Source organism: Acipenser ruthenus, chromosome 7 (assembly GCF_902713425.1).
Source record: "Acipenser ruthenus chromosome 7, fAciRut3.2 maternal haplotype, whole genome shotgun sequence".
NCBI classification, from domain to species: Eukaryota; Metazoa; Chordata; class Actinopteri; order Acipenseriformes; family Acipenseridae; genus Acipenser; species Acipenser ruthenus.
This window is the reverse complement of record NC_081195.1, coordinates 4,563,292-4,583,874: the sequence shown is the minus strand read 5'-3', so window position 1 is coordinate 4,583,874 and position 20,583 is coordinate 4,563,292. Positions and strand designations below refer to the sequence as shown.

The 20,583-nt window shown below is 36.6% G+C and overlaps 1 protein-coding gene across 1 annotated transcript in view; it reads left to right on the top strand.

Moving 5' to 3' along the window:
* LOC117414695 (inositol polyphosphate-5-phosphatase A) overlaps positions 1-19,892 on the top strand; it is a 133,276-nt gene extending 113,384 nt beyond the window's left edge. Inside the window, exons 12-16 of the mRNA XM_034024461.3 lie at positions 7,487-7,560; positions 15,146-15,257; positions 17,289-17,357; positions 18,125-18,209; positions 18,312-19,892. Coding sequence (XP_033880352.1) covers positions 7,487-7,560; positions 15,146-15,257; positions 17,289-17,357; positions 18,125-18,205 — 336 coding nt within the window. The 3' untranslated portion in view covers positions 18,206-18,209; positions 18,312-19,892. The remainder of the gene's footprint in view (positions 1-7,486; positions 7,561-15,145; positions 15,258-17,288; positions 17,358-18,124; positions 18,210-18,311) is intronic.
* The last annotated feature ends 691 nt before the right edge of the window (positions 19,893-20,583 follow it).

The window sequence follows — 20,583 nt, the reverse complement described above, 5'->3', positions numbered from 1 at the left end:
GAGGGGACAGATGTTGAACTGAATTAGTCAGTAACTGAGCTAGTATTTTGTACCAGGATTTCCTGACTCCTTATCCACAGTGTTAACCATTTTGTCGCTCTTAATTTGACTTTGTATAGCCTGCTTTCTTCTTTATTTTAATTTACTGCATAATTTAGAAAGAATATACAAACGTACATTTATATATTAGAGCCCTTTCCTATTCATTTACTGAGGGTATAGTCCCTAGGATCAGTCAGTCTTGCTGTATGTTTAGAAATAGGGTGACACCTCAATGATAAAATCCTGTGCCTTCACCAGTATGTGATTTGCAGTACCAGTTAGCAATCCCTGATGCACAATGGATTTACAGAGTAGCTCATATTCAAACTGCTTTACTGTTTTGCAACTTTAAACAGCTGCTATCTGTTAACACATCTTTTTTTTTAAACCTGAAAGACGCCATTGTGCTACAAAAAGACATTTTCTTCCCAGATGAACTGCAGCAGAAGAACTATTTTCAAAAGATAAAATAATTATGCCAACAGAGGCGACCATTGTGAATGGTGCAGAAGGATAAAGATTCAATTGTGGATGGACTTGTATTTTACAAATATAGCCTGTAATAATTTCTACAAGGGTCAAATGCCTCTTTAATGATGTCAGAATGCATGAATGACAACTTGTCTTATCAGATATACTGCCGATGTTTTAATAAAAACTGATTTAATAGCAATTAATAAATGCTCACGGTGCCTTTCAATTTAATATGTGGACCAGGGTTGTTCCTGTTAATAAAACTGTGAATCTCAGTGGCAGGAAAATTATGGTCTGCCAATAATTTTTTTTCAAAGTGCGTATTGTTAGCTTCATATTTTGCTCTGCCTCAAAGTAAAATTTCAAAATCTATAGTTGTTTCATCCAGACACAAGGTTGCTTCGAAAAGAGGGGGAGCAAGTACTCTTCCAGATCGACTACATACAGAAAGATAAATGATATAATGAGCCATCAGAGATAATCTAATCGTCATGGTCTAGTTAAACACGCAGCACTGTGATCCTTATAAAACAAACTACCTTTCCAAAAGGATAAATGTCCCTGCAACAAATTCCAAAAAAAAAAAAAAAAAAAATCCATTGCATCCTTCATCAACTACTAGACTTGTACCGGCCTGACAGAAATTTAATTCAAGCCTGCTCTCGAAAATAATTATTGTATTTTGAGAGGAGTAATCATTGGTTGGGACATGATTGAATGTGTCCATGCCTATTGACTTTTTCTATGATTTATAGCTTTGTTTAGTCGATATTCCCATCGAAATTGTATAATTAATTATAAGTGGGGCTGTCAGGCAGCCAGAATGGAGTGTCCTCATGAGTATTTGGGAAGATTACATTTTCCTTAGCCGCTCTGCGATGGTGTTTGGGAATCTCTGCAGGTCCGCTGAGCCATTGCACACAGAGATTTGAGCAGCCGTCTGCACGGAGATCCGCCTGCACTGCTCAAGTGCAATTGATTTTTCAGGACCTTTTTATTTGAACTGTATCTGTGTGGTGTCTCTGCAGTAAAGGAGGAATCTGTGCACAGGGGGACAGCCTACAGCAGGTGATGAACTTTTCTGTCAGCAATGCTTATTAGCCATCTTCCCGGCATGCTTTTAGAACACAACAGTAATCAAATAAAAAAGGGTTTGACTCTTTTAATAGTTCAGCTGTCACTGGCATCAGTAGTTATATTCCACCCTTCTAAATAAAAAGTGACCTTACTGAAGCACATATAATAGTTTCACAGCACAGATGAGGTATAATTCGTATTGCTGCGCATAACTGTACAATAGCGTGTATGTTAAGTATATGCTCTAATGTAGGATTATCGATTACAGTGTTTACCTGAAGCTGCATCATAACTATTTTATGGATGCTCATTTGAATTGGCTACTTTAGTTTTCTACTGACCTACTTCATTTGTTTTACTCCAAGAGATAAATATTCAAGAGCATGCATACTGGTAGTCAAACTGCACTCACCATATAACTGAATATTATTAGAAGCATTTTAAAAAGTAGATATTAGTAAACCGTATTAGTAACTGATGGTGCATTTAAAATGGGTTTACTGGGATGGAGAGGTTAGCATGCAGGTTAAAAACATATTTAAACCTAATATTGTACAGGAATTGGGCCTCATTGTCTACCTATTATAATAATATAAACGGTCAGTCAAGTTATCAGTTAAATGCTTGGCCCTGAATGCACTTCAGTGCAGAACTTAAGCAATGATGCCTGTATTTCATACAGTGTGCGATGGAGGAGTAGAGGTCAATCAACAGATACAAATCTGAAGATATTAAGATACAGGAGGGTTTATCTGAACATCAGCACATCTAAATAGAGTCCTTTGTGTACCAACGCCATGAAAAACGACAACTCTAACAGAGCATGTGAGCCTCTAAATTGTGTTTTGTCTTCTAAAACTCCAGCAGGGGCCAGATAATAATGATTGCAATATATTCCCTTCTGCTGAATATCTATTTGTATATGTACTTTTTAGTGTTCCTATAATTCAAAACCTCAATTAGGTTTTAGTTTTGTAGGGTTTATTTAGACCATATTGCATTAAATGCAAAAAACAAAATACAAAACTACAAAACAAAAAGATACACCTATTGTTTAAGAAGAATTTATGAAAATTTGAAAAGCTGGAACATCTGCAGGGAAAGCAAAAATAAAATGAAATGTCCTTTAATATTTTCCCCCGTGTTGATGGCTTTTAATGTCAACAAAGCATCACAGTGATGTTTTTTTTTTTTTTTTTATATCTTACCAATCAATCATTCCACAATTACATCTTTTGACATCTCTATAAGCCAGGCCACAGATAGCACCTGATAGATTTTTGTTCTTCTTCATATATTTATATTAATAAAACTTACATTAAACCTGTTTTAAAGTTAATAAATGAAGCCCTATAAATTGGCACACTTTGCCTTTGAATCAGTCTGCTTGTGAGACATACAAGTGACGTCAAGGTCATTTCATCCCATTTAACTATAACCCTGTGAAGCAATGAAACCTTGAACCTGTAGGCTCTGTGGTCCAGTGGTTAAAGAAAAGGGCTTGTAACCAGGAGGTCCCCAGTTCAAATCCCACCTCAGCCACTGACTCATTGTGTGACCCTGAGCAAGTCACTTAACCTCCTTGTGCTCCGTCTTTCGGGTGAGACATAGTTGTAAGTGACTCTGCAGCTGATGCATAGTTCACACACCCTAGTCTCTGTAAGTCGCCTTGGATAAAGGCGTCTGTTAAATAAACAAATAATATTAATAATAATCGATATAATTTGTGGTCTTGGTGCTATTCTGCCAGGCAAAAAAACGTCATCTCAATTGACTCAAGATGAACTGTAGGTGAACTTTTAGCCTCTGGTGTTATCTGTTTCCTAAATGAATTACACAACTTTCACTTTCAAAGATATCCTGTTACTGACCAGAAACAGCAAAGTTAGAATAAAGGGATTGTTGGCTCAGCTTGGAAAAGCTTGCCCCCTTTTGTAGATATGCCATATCTTTATATGGCTGATATGTACATTGTAACATGAAAACTGTTGGTCTGATATCACTTTGTTTTGCTATGAACCCATATTGTTTTTGCAATAACTGATAGCAAAAGCAAAATCTTGACCCATGCCTCTAGGAGACAGTAGGCATTGCTGACGTCTGTTTTATTGTTGCTAATTTGGGGGGTGCCAGTCCCAGCCGAGCTGGTAATTAAACATTTAAAAAGTGCAGAATTCAAATTGTAATCCCTACAACTGTGCTAAGTTTCATTTAATTTTGTTTTGCTTCTTTAACAAAATAAAACAGAAACAGAAGAAGATGATTATTTTTAACAAATTGTAAGGTGTAGTTTTGCATTTGTTTTCAAGGTTTTAGATCTGTACAGAAACATTAGTAAAATGGCATTGAAACAATTGGGATAGCTATGGAGATACCCTAGTTTTCACACAGATTGGTCCAGTATAAAGAGTCACAGTACTTTCTCTATATTCATCACTGTACAGTTTGTGAATGGTTATTGTATTTCATATCCCGGCTTACAAAATCACACACAAGCCTTTTTTTGTAGAAGATTTTTATTTCTTTTGGAGGGTGCCCACATATGTTCTCCCTCGTCTTTTAAAATTAATTTCTGATTCACAGCTGAATTCTCAAATGAATCCAGCAGGATGAGTTTGATGAATGCAGAAAACCTCACCTTCTGATCTAGAAATGCTCTGCTTTTACACAGTAGCACCTTAAGAGTAATGCCTACTGTTCTACTCCACTGGCTGGATTAAGTTACCCCGAAATGAAGAGCTTCATACGGTTATGAATTCAGCCTTGACATGCAGGGCTGTCTGTGCATTTGGCCCATTTATATTAAAATGTTACATGCTGTACATACGACATACATAAGGCATACCATTATTATTATTATTATTATTATTATTATTATTATTATTATTACTAATAATAATAATAATAATAATAATAATAATAATAATAATAATAATAATAATAATAATAATAATAATAATGCAGAATTCAATTATGCAAAATCGTTTTGTTTAACAAAATTTAATCTAAATTTTTGACTCATCAAAGTAGCCACCTTTTGCAGATATAACAGCCGAACACACTTGTGGCATTCTTTCTACAATGAATATCAAATATTGTTCAGAAAGTTCTTCCCAACACTGTTGCAGAAGTTCCCACAAATGTGTTGCACTTGTAGGTTGCTTTGCTTTCACCCTTCTGTCCAGTTCATCCCAAACCAGCTCGATGGGGTCTGGAGACTGTGCTGGCCATTCCATGATCTGAAGCCTACCGTCTTGTTCTTTTCTTCTAAGGTAGTTCTGACATAGCCTGGAGGTATGTTTTGGGTCATTATCTTGCTGAAGGATGAACCCCTGACCAACTAGGCGTATACCAGAGGGTATTGCATGGCGCTGCAAAATGCTGTGGTAGCAGTTTTGGTTCAGGGTGCCACTCACTCTGTGCAAGTCGCCGACTCTGGATCCAGCAAAAGAGCCCCAGACCATCACGCTTCCTCCTCCATGTTTGACAGTTGGTGTCACACACCGAGGAACCATCCTTTCACCTACTCGACGGCGTACAAAAACCCTGCGTGATGAACCGAAGATTTCAAATTTTGATTCATCAGTCCATAAGACCACCTTCCAGTCTTCAGTAGTCCACTGGTGGTGCTTCATGGCCCAGGCAAGCCTCTTTTTCTTATTTTGCAATCTTAGCAATGGCTTTCTTACTGCCACTCGACCTGTCAAACCTGCAGCTCGAAGTCTTCTCTTCACAGTTGAAACTGAGACTTGCTTACTTCGACCAGTTTTAAGCTGTGCTTGAAGCTGTTGTCCTGTGAGCCGCCTATCACGCAAGCTGTTGACTCTCAGAAACTTGTCTTCTGATTCTGTTGTGGCTTTGGGTCTGCCAGACCTCTTCCTGTCAGAGTTTCCTCCAGTTTCCAAGTGCCTTTTGATGGTGTAGGAAACTGTACTCACTGACACCTAGGCTTTCTTTGCAATTTCTCTAAAGGAAAGACCTTCACTTTTAAGGGTTATAATGGTCTGTCTGTCTTCCTTTGTTAATTGCCTTTTTCTCGCCATTATGAGAGCAATATACTACTTCCTGCAGTACAATACTGTCCAAATAATGCTTAAGAGGGTGTAGTAACACAGTCTGTTCCAACACTGCTTTTATACAGACAGAGGGTTTGTAAGTAATCAACAAAAGTTGGGACACCTGTAGGAATTGTTAGCATCAACTTTCAAGGCTTAATTTACTTCCATTGCTGCAGAACAACTGTAAGTTGTTAACCCATTACTTGTTCCCTGAAAAAGGCCTTTTTGTATAACTCTGAAATGTACATTATTTTTCAGTTTTTGGTAACCTAAACTTTTTTTTTTAACCTCTGGCAGTTTACCGCTTACCTTTGTACCATTTCAGGTTATTCACTGGACTTAAACTGCTTAAATTTCAATAAAAACTGGAAAAATGGGGGTGTTGTAAAACTTTTGACCGGCAGTGTATATATATATATATATATATATATATATATATATATATATATATATATATATATATATATATATATATATATATAATAAATAAATATCTCTTAAAAGCACCTTCATATCACTGCAGTAAATGCTGTGTGAATGTGTCTCTCTCCAGACTTTACAAACACTTGTTCTGTACCATTGTACATGTCATTTACTATATACTGGATATAGAGACATGTAGATTATCAGTGCAGTTTGGTCTACCACTTTGTACCACTTTGCCTAAATGGAGAACTGTGGAAACAACCAGCTGTATCGAAACGTTTTTTAGTTTTTTGTTTTTTTTTTATTCCTGAGACTGGCATTGGACCAGGTGATTAGCAGAATTGTGAAATGATTCAATTTTTCAACTGAAGCCACCTGGAACATTTTCCCTACTGGATTGTGCCACCAGGTTAGAAACAAAGGCTGCCATCATTGGTGTTAACATGGAGCAGGAATGGTGAACTGGAAACACTGCCAACTCAAAACCCCATTTAGAGAGATATCACGATTATTGCTGCTTTTATTATATAGTATTAAAAGCCCCCCCTGTTGTTGTTTTGGCTAGAAAGGCCAGCCCAATCCAGCACAGCTGTTGGAAAGGAGACTGTGGCCTTGGGACTGGAACCCTTCAATTTGAATATCACAGCAGTTTCGCAGGGCTCCAGTGGGTGGGCTAGAAGGAGGGAGGTAATCAGCGATGCAGGTGTCTCAGGTACCTGCTTTTCACACAGATAATTAATGTGTACAAGTAGCTGCTAATTGAGCTTTTCACAAATGATTGATGAGCTAGCAGGAGGGAAGAGAGGGTCATAATCAGATATCAATCTGAAATGCTGCTACTTGTACAATGGTATCAGCACAGCTGTGAGATGGGACATGATTAATAGACAGCGGGTAAACATGTGGCCATCGTCAAAAAAAAAGGGGGGGGGGATTTTTAATGTGACACTCGTTGGAATGGGAAGAGGAATAGTGGACAAGATTAAGAAGTGAGTAGATTCGCACTGCAGTCAGATCATAATCATTCCCTGGCAGATAAGGTTGATAGGAATACCTCTTTAACAGTTACTGGTTTACCCCCCACTTGGGGATCATTTGGTTGCTGTTTGACTCACACCTGTCCTGAAAGTCTAAGCATCTCCCTGTGTTATTTCCAACCACTGTTATTGTTTCAAAAGTACATGAATATTTCTTGTTTGTTTGTTTATTACGTTTATTTTGTATTATTTCCTCAAACCAGCAAAGCTTAAATTACATTTTAATACAGCAAAAAAAATAATTATTGAATAGGAACGAATGCATCAGGTACCCATTTTAGTTAAAGTAGGAATTGTTTCAATCTAAAGCTGTGCACCATTATTTCCCAACTGTGGAAACTTTTTTCATGGTATGTTTTTCCCTTTTTCCAGCTTTTAGAGTACGACAGAGAGCTGTCAGTGTTTAAAGATCGGCTGCATGAACTCCAGATCTCCTTTCCTCCCAGGTAAGACGTTGCCGGTATTGTCTTTGTTTACACACTGAATGGTTCATTGGTCTGCCTGTCGTGCCACAGGTTTATGTCGCATTTACCTGCCAGCCTCCTTTCATTGCTAAACTAAAATACTTTTGATAAAGGATGTGGCAAAAACTCCAATTGTTTATTTATTTTTTCTCAAGTGGCTTTTAAACACACGTAATCATTTTAAAGAATTAGACGAGAGCAGGTACTGTATAGTGATAGTTACATTTGATTTTTGATTTTTTTCAGTGTATTTACTTTATGTGCTGTTTACAAATACCTGCTGGCTCTCTTTTCTTATTATAATTGTGTGTGGAGTCATACTGCGCAGTTCTTCACACTTCACAGATCACCCTATGCTGCATCAGCGCTGTTGCCTAACCTTTTGAACCCACTATCCTTTTGGCCTTTCTAGGATGGGCCTGACAAATTAGATGCCCGTGTGCATGCCAGCTGGAGGGGGGTCAGGTGGAAATAGCTTTAGTCCTGTCCTGACCGGGCCCAGAATCAAATCCTTTTCCACTAGTAAACATTTCAGACACAAGGACATGCACAAAGAAGTCATGTATGTGGCTTTTAAGTGTTTAGGATGACCTTCCTTAGCATTAACACAGTGGAAAATTATACGCCTCCTGAAAGGGGACACTGCATTTTGAAGTCAAACAAATGAATTTGCAATTACCTCAAATAGCAAAGCAAACATTTCTAGTATGAAATGTTTTTTGGTAGTCATGTGTGATATTGCCAGTTGACCTTTAGCACCGGTACTTACTCAATCAGTGAACATAATGAAATACTGTAATCAAACTTTAATTATTTGATAAACTGTACAGGTGTCGAAGGTCAAGGTTTTGGCAGGTGCAGTGTGTTTTTTAAATGACTACATGACTTAATCACAAGGCCTATTTGCATTACTTTGCAAGGCCTAGTACAGAAATTACATTTTGAGAACTGCATGTTAGGTAAGAGTGAATTCTACCATTATGACTTTTATTTGTAGAAATATATGACTTCGACAGAATTATTTGCTTCTGTATTGTAAATTATATAACATAGAAATCTAAATGGGTTAAATATTGCCTTCAAACTAACCTAATGGTAGAGAAACTGAAATGAGTTTCAGATTATTAGGACCTGATAATGTGTTTCAAACCTTTACTGCTGTTTCTTTAAACTCAAGGCAATATGAAATAAATGCACCTCATTCTATGTTTTCTATGACAACCCGTCACGATACTCAACATGCCAGTGTTCCATGACAATTGCAGGACAATCCTCAACACTAGTTCTAAATCATATAGATACAATGAAACATAATGAATAAATGCATGTTTACCTGCAAACACAGTACGTAGTGCACTTCCAGTGCTATACTGATGCTTCTCACATACATGTTTTATATGTCATTGTAGTTCTGTATTAACATAGTAATAACATGTGTGACAATGCATGCACACGTACAAACATGCAAAAGCACGTACATGCCATCAAACAATGGACATATTGCAAAATAAATCCCATCCATGATGTCAAAACGTCATATGCATCGGTGGATGTTCAGCTTGGAGTACAGAGCCACTAAATGCAGCCATTCTCCCCTTTTGCAGTGATGTAACCGGGCATGTCCATATCAAGTACTCCCGTGCTCCTCGACTTGGCAGCTGCGAATAGTCTGCCGGAGCCCTGGGGGAAAGTTACATTCTCGTGCCGTGTGTTTGGATTTCAAGAATGTGATACAAGCTGTAAATTCATATCGCTTACGTTCAAGAAGTCATCAGTCAGGTCAGATGTGACAAGTCTGAACACTGCTCACCTCCGTGCTGAATTTGGTGTTACCATGTTAGTGGTGGTCCTGGAGCCAGGGAGTTGTGACTGGCTAGTGCTAGAGTGCGGGCTCTCCGACTGAACAAGTCAAAACAGTTTGTTTTCGCACAGAGACAACGTAAAATAGACCAGGCTAATGTAGGGGTGTCATCTAAAAAAGACTTCATTCTCAGTCGGGGAAAATCGGTCTTGATTTTTCTCACCTAGTAGAATTGCAGACCAGGCCTGGTCAGTCGTCTGTTTAGGTCCTTAGGCCCATAGCTTGGAAAACTGTCTTGGGGTGTCATGATATTGATGTACAGTGGCAGTGTTGGAACTGCATATCAAACAATAGAAAGATAAAACATGGTCCTATGTGTAACAGACTTAAACATGTCTGGTTCTTAAGCGCCTAAACTTGAACTGTATCTTTTGCTTCACGATAGAAACACATGCAATTACAATACATATTCACTATATAATGTCTATGTCTGCCGATACTTAGGATCTGAATTCGTCTCTCCCGTACTAGATCACAATCTATTGGGTGAACCTTAACCAACATCTCCAGGATACTCCAGTCTGTATTTTGCGGAAAAGTGTGTGGGCATCTTGAATGAGGAAACATTGGTCTTTCTAGACACCAGAACAGTTTTTAGTCTGTACAAAAAAAAAGTTGCCAGGTAATAATAATATATATTTATCATGTTCAGCAAATAGAGGCAGTTAAATGGTACTAATTAACAAATGTAATTTCTAAAAGTATATTCTGAAAACCAGTAGAATACAGAGTATAGCATAGCCAGTAGCAATAGAAGCTAATTTATTTAGCTTCTAATAGTGTTATTTAGGATGCCATTAGGAAGTGATTATGGTAAAGGCTGCCCATGTTCACTGCATCATTGTGCAGTTAGAGCCGCGCAGTGATGGAACTGTGCTAATAAAATGGATGGCTCCTCTCCTGCTTCGCTGTGTTTGCCAAGTCTAGACAGACATGGAGGGAGCAGGGCAGTGATATACAGTTGTCTCTTCACCGTTTGGTGTTTAGTAGGAAGCTGAGACCAAGCTGGAACCAGCCTTGGCAAGTTAGCATACATCTTAGAAACTCTGCAAGTCTGTGAGGATGGGCTAGAGAGGATCTTCCCTCGTGGGAAAAATTTAGATTTCTAAAAAAAAAAAAAAAAAAAAAATAATGGATAAGGTTTAAAAAAAACATGTAGTAGTTTGAAGGTTTGTGATTTTCTAGCAATATTGTGTTTAACAGTAGAATAAGTACATGTACAGTAAGCTCATGTATAGACTAGGTTTATAAAAAAAAAAATGTATACAACATTTTCTTGTGTTTCCCAGCACTTCTTGATCACTGTTTGCTATTAAATCATTTTAGTTTTGGATGCATAAGACACCTGTGTATTTTACTATTTAGAGCTCCCATTTGGTAGCTTGCATTCTTCATAGATTATGAATACCAATTTGTTTCACTTCTGCTCCCTGAAGCTCAAGCTAATACAACAATAATGAGTCCTAAATCACAGTTTAGAATAAGCCAGGCTAATGAATTACATAAAGCATGCAGTTCATGTAATAGCCTAGATGAAGCATTGTAAGTGAAGTCAGCCTAATTAATTGTTGCTAACACAGCTTGAGTAACCAGCAGTAAGCTGTTACTGAAATTAAAGCGTTTTCTGTTGCAGATGAAGAAAGCCTGCCTTTATCCTCATTATCTGCACAATATGCTGTATGTGATATTGATATATTAGCACAGAGTTAAACCAAAAAGCCTGTGTGCTGTATTTACATTGAAACTCACAATTTAATGCTGCAAATTTGCAGTAACAAATCTAACCATCTAGTCTAGAGTCTTGTGTTTAATGGATGCTAAAGCAGTATTAAGGACCACATAATGTTCTGTCTTACTGGCAAACTTCTTTTAAAAACTTTTTGATTATTCATTATTAATCATTTAATAATCATATTCTTAGATTGGCAGATGTATGTGAGCAGCAGGGTGTTAAACAGTGACACTCATAAACCAGATGTTTATTCTCATAGTCCAGATGTAAATCTGGCAGTTGTATAATTCTAATCCAGATCGCTTGTCACACAGGACAGTACTGTAACTGGTTGTTCTTGGTGATGATGTCAGCCTCATCAGTCTAAATCCGTATCTAATAAACAGTTTACAGGATTACTCCCAAATTAAAGATCAGTCTTATGATGAAAGCTTGGAAAAATGTATAGAAATTCAAGGTAGTTATTGTGTTCAGCATGTATAGTGTGACAGACAGACAGGCACGATAAAGACCCTAACAAAATTACCATCTACTGTAACTGTATCCTGCATCCCTATTCCCTAACCCTTATTCTAGCCCAAACATTCAGTAGTTTATTTTCTACTAAATAAACAGTAATGCATGAATAAAAGCCCTGGGTCCTTATGCAGTGTGTGTCATACAAGATAAGACAGTTTCTACTCTTATTCAGCTATATAGAGAAAAGGTGTTAACCCAAGTTCTTTTCTTTCATAACAATGACCAGCCTGATTTCATTTCACCGTTGCATTGAGCCATCACTCATTAGCAGCCGTTGCCACCAAGATAAAAGCGAGCAAAAGCAAAGCTGCTCCTGTCATTCTCTGTCATTCTTGGTCATTGGCCATTATCCAGCCGCTGCTGCCTCCACCACATCAGCATGGTGACGGTAACGTACAGAATTATCAAGGGAAAAGATAGAGGTCTATTGGTGTGAATGGTGGAATTAAGAAACTCGGGGCACCAAGATACAGGTGGGCGATTTGCTAGGTTTATCACACTGACCCATTAATTCTTATAATTACTCTTGTAGTTGGTAATAAGGGCAAGATAAGGAGCTGCTGAGTTTCAGAGTTCACACCTGTCTACAAAGTTTGCTTTCCGATAAGTTTGTCAGCACAGTAATCTGAGGTATTAATCATTCTCTTGTTTGTCATTGCATTAGCCTGTCATGTAATCTAGAGTTTCTGTTCGAGTACCTGCCTACCAACACAACCACTTTACATTTTGCCCTCCACCAAGGTGTTTAAGTAGTGTTCTTGTATCTTGACAGGTGTGAGTTCAGATCTCTAGTATATGAAGAGGAAGCAGCCGTAGTACATAGATGCTTTTACTGGAGTTTGAAGTTAGCCAGTCTGATTTCAAGCAGTGCAATGTAACGTGTCTCAGGTAAATTAGTAGTGCAGGACCTGGCACACGAATTGTATAGTAGTTTTGTGTGTTAAACACATTTTACAAAACATTTACATCAGATCAACAGTGAAATGTATATGGTATCTTTGTATAGTTCTCCTGATACAATTTACTAGTGTACTCTATTCCCTATTCTCCTCTGCTATAGTATGTAAATTGTCCATTTATTCTAAGACTGGATTACTTTTACCCTAGAAGCTCATTGTGTACAGTGTGTGTTACAACACAGTCTCTGATGCAAGGTTAAAATAGTGTGTCTTCTTGCTACCTGTAACCCTAATGCAAGCATAGCTAGAATACCACACCTTGCATTATTGTAATACATGGTGCTGCCAATAAGAGTCATTATAGGGCAGAGTGAAGCACCAATATATTGATTGAATTAAGGATGTTTACACAGGAAGGGACACTGAGCATCAGTACTATTTTCTAAAGAGGTGTTCCAGGAAAGCTGGTATGGAAAAGGGAGGCTTGGATTTGGAAGGACACGTTCCTTTACTAAATTATTATTTAATGCCGTTCGAATTTATGTGTCTGTGTTCCGTGTTAGAAGCTTTGTTGTCTTTGAAAACATGAACATGACCACATAGCCTAAATAGTTTATTCAAAGTAAATGCCCTCAAAACTAATTGATCTGTTTGCATTGCAAAGCTGTGTTTGCCCACATTTCCTTCTGCTGCTGGATTGCCTGGTTGAACCCCTTCACCACCCCTTTCTCCTCTTCCCGCTATGACCTTTGAGCCGACTGTTAGCCCGGTCGCCATGGCGATGGTTGTAACATTTTCAAGCAGCAGCTGTTTAACGCATTATACTCTAATGGTGGTGTTTGCAGGGCCTGTGTTTGCACTCCTGATTTGCTACAAATGAGACGTATATCATGGATGGTTTGCTCTGAGAATGTGGGACATGTTTGTGTTTTGGAAACCTGTCACTCAATGTACTCTTAACAACTGTAAAACCCTAACAATTGAAATCATCTGCGGGAGGTCTTGTTATGATGTTTCTGACAAGCTGTAATAAAAGTAAAGCATGTAGGTGCCACAAATACTGCAGGAGGGATTTGGTACCTTGATGTGCAAATGTTTAAGCCGCTTATTTACTGGATTTTCATGCCAAGTATGGACAATTACAAAATTTAAAGTCAAGCACAAAATTAAGCTTCGAGGGGTTTTCTACAATGCTGATGACTAGCATTAGAAGGGGAATCGTTCCTTTTCTAGTAGACTTCCCTGCATATAATCAATATTTTATGAAAATTATAGAAGTAGAAGTTGTTTGGTTTCCTTGAACTACATCCATATTGGCCAAAATTGAGAGGACTTTTTCTTAGTTGTGATGGTAAGCATGGGCACTGAATGCATGCCTGACAAACCCTTGACCCAGCTACTGTACCTCTACACAGTACATTTTTAGCCTTCTAAAAATGAACCAGACCTCAAGTTAGCAAACTACACTGTTTTCTGATTTTGTTTTAGTTATCAGTAACTGTTTTAACTTTGTATCCAAATGGTGTCAACAATGGCACAGTTTCTATAGGATATTGACTATAGTATATAGAGCAGATCTGTATATTACAGATGATGAGCTTGTCAAGAAAGTTTTTTTTTTTTCTTTTTAACACAAGTAAGAAATACTGTGAAATACAGTGTACTTTGCAGTGGCACTGAAGTAGCAAATTGAATTCTCATAATGTAAGTCTTGTGCAATTTGATGAGGTGTAAAGGGTACTTTAAATCACTGGATTGTTCCAGTAGTTTCCATACCATTTTTCTCTTGGATGGTTGCCAAAGCTAATCTCTTTTTGATGGCAGTACAGCTTGTAAACCCATTTGACAGAACTGCTTCCCATCACTCTGTTATATCACGTTGTGTAGCACGGTAAATACAGTTCTTTCTGTTCATGCCTGAAGGAAAGGTTTCACTCTTCTTTTTGTGTTGTTGTATTTCTTCTCAAAAGTAAGATTCAAAGTGTACAGTTGAGTGGGTGCCACAGAGGTGTTCTCAGAGCTTAACTGAAGCTTTGAAATAGAGGCAGCAGCAGTTTTTTTGTGAGTTTGGCCAGACATTGCAGTATCCCTGTTTGTACAGCATACACTAGTAAAAGAGTATTCAATATGAGCCCATTGTGCATTCACCAGGTACACAAGACGAGCATTTTCAATAGGGCATCATTATTAAGGGGACATAATGTATATTTATTTCTGCAGTCTTGGAAAGACCTGCTGACCAAGTGCCTATTAACATCAAAGCCTGCCATCATGACTAAAACTGACTTGCAACAGTGTGTTGTGCCTTTTTTGGTTATCTTCTAAAATATTCTGAGGAATGTTTCTAATGTTCAGAAATAGTGTTCCAAGTGCAATTCTATTAGAATGTTAATCCATAACCTTACCTATGCGTAGTTGTAATACAAAGTAATTTCAAAATGTGCTTATTTTCAAGATAAGAATTATTTCTGTGAAAAATAGCTCTACAATATGTCTGTTCTGTTAATTCATTCATTCATTTCATTACAATGGAATAAACTATTTATTTTTCACCAGCTATCCATATAGCGAAGACAGCAGTCAAGGAAAGCAGTACATGAATACTAGATGTCCAGCCTGGTGCGATCGGATTTTAATGTCCTATTCTGCAAAGGACCTTATTTTAAAGGTAAGTATGCATTGCAGTGCATGCCAATTCTTAGAGGGTAATGTCTTTAACTTGGAACCAAAAACTGGGTTTTAAAAGATGCCAACAAATTCGAAATCTGATTATTGGTGCCTGAACCCTACATTCTGTTTCAACAATAAAACTACAAAAACAATCTGTTTTTATGTAAACAATTGAAAATATTGTTAGTTTGAATAAAGAAAGATTGCGTTTTTTTATTCAGAAATACAAATATTATATATTTTAATAAAGGGTGAGAAAAATATCTACTCAGAAAAAAAAGAGAAAATAAAAAAACATATTTTCAATTGTGTGTATTTCTTTATGATAAATATAATAATTGTATTTGGGTAGGTTCAAAAATAATATAATTCATCATGTGACTTCTACCTAGTTTTATATATATATAAGACTTAACTGCCTAAAACGTTCTATATATCAGTGTTCTTATTTTAAAGTGCGGGTTAATTGCTTGTAATGTAGAACCCAGAAGGAAGATAAAGCCCATGTAACTCTCCACGAATTAGCTCATGGCGCATTGAGTACCACACACTAGGCGTTACAGATTGTACAGACATGGGGCTGTAAACAGCCTTCATGCAGCATCATCTATCATGGCACGGTCCGTTAACTCACCATCATGTTATTTTATGCTTTCTGAGCCCTAACACACCAAAGGTTGCCCACTGCCAGGGAGCTGCATCGCCAGCTGAGAGCATGCGGTAATGAATGCTCAGCGAAGTGTAGGTTTGTTTCTGCTTGCGCGCTGCTGTAATTTGTTTATCTGTCTAAAGATTATGCAGCCCGAAAATCCACAATTTTCTGCTGCCTTTGTAAATTATCAAGTCCAGTTTGATGAATGTATCCCAGCTTCCAGAGCTAGTGACATGATGGTCTCAACACATATTGGAAAGTGCTCATGCATACAGTACAAAAGGAAATATTATTTTATTTCAATGCAGACAGCGGCACTCTGCCGTCATCCTAACCTTAGTCTCCCTTATTGGTTTGAAGTTAATTTCTGTTCAAGTTTATAGTTCATTTTCTTTTTTTAAATGGCACGATGCCGTCTTGCCTTCCTGGTCATACTTGACGGCGTGTAGCTCGGAGACTCGTACTGTATCAAAAAAAGATATTTAAAAACTCTTCAGTTCAACCTAAATGTGTGATTTATGTGTGTCTCCGTGTCATTGTGCTAAACATTTAATAATCACTTACATGTTACGATATTTTAAAAAGATGTATGTTGGAAACGTTTTTTTTTTCAAGCAGTTATATTACCATGGTTTTTAAATCACTAATTCAATAATAAAAAATAAAAAAATGTAAATAAAATTATTTTTTTAATTGGTCACAATATTGTTTAAAACACAGTTCTATCATGTTGCCCTGGTTTTAGAACCAGCTGAGAATATGGTAAGGGTTTTAAGCTGTTTATTATTGTACTTGGGTAGGTAGGCCTATCTCTAAACACACATTACATTTCAAACTTTCTGTGTTACCCGATCAAGTACTGTACTAATACCCTGTTTACACTAACCACTTTTAAGAAGGATTTGTGGCAACTTTTTATAGTGTAAACTCAGCCGTCCTAGTTTAAGCCTTCACAAAAATGACCTATAAATGTACCTGTAGACTCCGGTACAGCATTGTAAAATAGACGGTGAACTACCTCATCTTTTGATTGCAATTTTAACAGCAGCAAAAAAATTCAAACTGCTGTCATTGTTCTCCATGTCGACTGTTCTTCTATTCTCTCAGTCACTCCAACTGATGTTCCGCTACTTCGTTTCTTATTGAAAAGTGTTTGCAAACATCAAGCACTTTTCTGAGAACTACTTGAAAGTGTTCCTCCCAGATTCCAAGCAAAGGTTTTAGGCAAACCCAGTGTGTTTGTATTAAATCACTGGGATTGCCTTCTCACTGCCCCTAAAAAGCAAGTTCTTCAGATAAGCGATTGTCAAACCCCCGGGGCTGTGAATAGCCACCTTGTTGAGAAAGTGATTTGTTATTTTTTCTTTCTTTTCACAGCCAGAAAATGATGAGAAAGCAGTGGTCTATGATAATATTGGACCTAACGTGTGCATGGGGGACCACAAGGTAAAGTCAATACGTTGCTCCTGTTAGCAAGTATATACACCCATTTACTGAGTTTATTAACCAGCTCAAGATATAAGTAACATTTCTTAATATCTATTCATTATTAAGTCAGAAAGTAGAATACTAGTCATAGTCTTTTTTTTATCTCCCTTATACAAATTTACCATGGCATTTTTGTTATACTACTGATTTACCATCATTTACCCTGGTTTGCCATCATGTTTATCAATATGCTTTACCATACCTTCAGTAGTACATGTATTTATTTGGTTTCAGACCAAGAATTATACCAAATATCAAACGTGGAAATAGGAGGCCATGCAGTCTAAATTACACACTTTCCTTAGTAGTTCACTCATCTTTACATATTTTGCCAGTTTAAGAGTCAATGGAGCTAGCCAGATAGCTGAATACAGCAAAGATTAATAGTTTACTTGACTACCTGTTAAGAATACCAAATACCAACACATGGAGAAAATTAACCACATTTTGGTTCTACTGTTTCTGTGGCCATTGTTAAAAGCCGTTTTTGAGCATATTTTTCATTCAATAATATTTGCTGTTAAGTGCAAGAATAATTAGAATGCAGATCCTCATATCTCCAAGTGTACCACAGTATATACAGTGCTTATCATTGTAATTTTTTTTTTTTTTTTTAATATCTTTGTTGCAGTATATATGCTCATGGTCATCTTAAGTGTGGTGAATGTCATGATGACATCCAAAGTTTTAAGATTTTTGTTTGTTTGTTTGTTTGTTTTTTGCAGCCTGTTTTCCTATCATTTCAAATAGCTGCTGGGGCAGGTAAACCTATTGCAAATAAGCACAAGTGTTGTGTCGTGCAGTGATGTGGTAAATATTTTAATTTTATTTTTTGTATTATTTGAAAGTATTTTTGTTTTGTACAGAAGGTGTGGTGTCGCTTCATTTTCTGTAAAATATGTTGTTTGACAGGGAAAAGGTGCCAATGGGGAGAGAAGATTTTACGAGAAACGACCCTCTGAGAAGCAGTAAAAGAAAAAAAAATGAGACGCCAAGAAAAAAAAAATAGAGAAATACATACAATCTTTACAGATGTAGTGATGAATCGAGTCCTTAGTGCCACATTGTTAGACTGCTGATCGTACACAACGCTTCAACGTCTGGACCCTTTTCAAGAAAAAGCCTCACATACCTCACTGTCTTGTATGGTCCTGTGTCAGAATTCAAATGGCGAATATTTTTTATGTGTCGGAAACTTGTTGCCAAAACTCTAATAGAGATCAGAAATACTACGTATTTTAGATACCGCATTTACAACTTTTTAGAAAACGCATCAACATAAAGAAGCTATTTCCATGTGAAAGATGTATAAAAGTGCAATGCAGAAGTTGTATATCAATATCCTAGTAGTTTTTTGTACATTGGATTGTATAAGTAGAGGTATTGATGGTTTTAGTGCAGTTTTCCTTAACGAACCATAGTTTGTGGTCGCCGTGGTAGGATAGATACCTATTTCTATTTGGTTGCCTTTTCCTCTGTTTTGATTATGTGCATGCTACACACTGCCTTGATAAATTGGTTTGAATCACAGATCAGCTTCTTCTCATTTTATATACATTTTAAAAGAAACTAATTTATAAATCTTACCAAAACTGAGTGCTGAAGTAAGTATACCTTTTAGTACGACTGCTTTGGTGTGCCATATCACCTGATAGTAACTTCAAGTATAGCGATTTTAAAATATATACAACAAACCGAATTTATATAAGGTATTTAGCAGGTCCATTGTTAATGCAAATATATATATAATATTGTTTATCACATATAGCAGTCTCAATTTGTCATTACTCTTATTCTAACTTATTTATATGTAATAATAATATTATGGTTCTGAATGTGAAGTTTATAGACAGGCTTGGGTAACTTTTAAGAATTTTGTAAACTGTTTTTGTCTATTTTTGTTACTGCATAAAAGGTGCCAAGTATTGTATATGGAAACACGAATAATATTGTGGGAGACATCGTAACCTAGTTTAGTCTAACTTTAGATAACACCTGTGCTTAATTTTAATTTGTATATATAAAGTCCAGAAAACCCTTAAATAACAATTTCATTGTGTAAGTAGCTATTTGCAACCTGTAATGCTATACTGTTGCAAGCAATATCCCACCATAGCTCTTTAGCACATTGAAAGTGATGATAGAGTCTTTTGATGAAACACACGTATTTTTTTTTTTATTGATTTCATTTAGTACACTACAGCGTCCACATACTGCGTGATGGCATTAGAGTGATGCTTGATTTTTTGGTATCAATCACTACAAGTGAAAATGATTTTGTTTCTGCCAGCCAAAATGATGTTTTGACAGCGTGATCTGGGTTTGTAGACGACAATGCTTGTAAAGTTATCTGCAAGTCCCATGCAACAGTGTGCCAACGTCTCAATATAACCACACTTCACATCTAGCAAATAGAGATTCATCCCATTTGAACTACATGGCCTCTAGAATAGGTTATTTGGTTCTCAAGCAATAAAACCGATGAAAGTGAAATGGTGTGTGTCCTTTTTAATCACGTTTGGCCAAATGTGTCGCATCTTTTTATTTAAAAATAAACAAATACATCAATAAATAAGAAAGTTATTTATTTATGTATTTATTTATTTATTATTTTACAAGTAAACTTTACTAGGGTGGTTGGTCTGATGTCTGAACTCTTCCCGAAGTAAAACCTTGAACACTTACAATGTTGATGGAATATAATAAATGCCCCGGAATGCCAGGTAAAGGATTTCTAGATTTTAACAGCATATGGAGTTGAATCCACAGGAATAATATAATGACCAGTTCCAAACCCACAGGTCTGACGTATAAAAGCACTAATACATGAATGCAGCTGCAACCACCTGATACACTGCAGCCTGGTTAAACGCTCTACAGACCATAAGCATATGAAGTAATAGATATTAACTTTAGTTTTAATATGGACTGTCTTTAATATAATGAAATATGCCACACAATACTAAGCTTTTTTTTTTAATTACTTGAAAGTGTTTGAAATATAAATGTATTTGTTGAATAGAAAAATCTCTTCTCCATTAACAAAAAGTAAAAGTAACGCGGCAAATATCTATCTATCTATCTATCTATCTATCTGTATGTGTATATATATATATATATATATATATATATATATATATATATATATATATATATAAATGTAAAGAAATGTTTTAAAATGTCA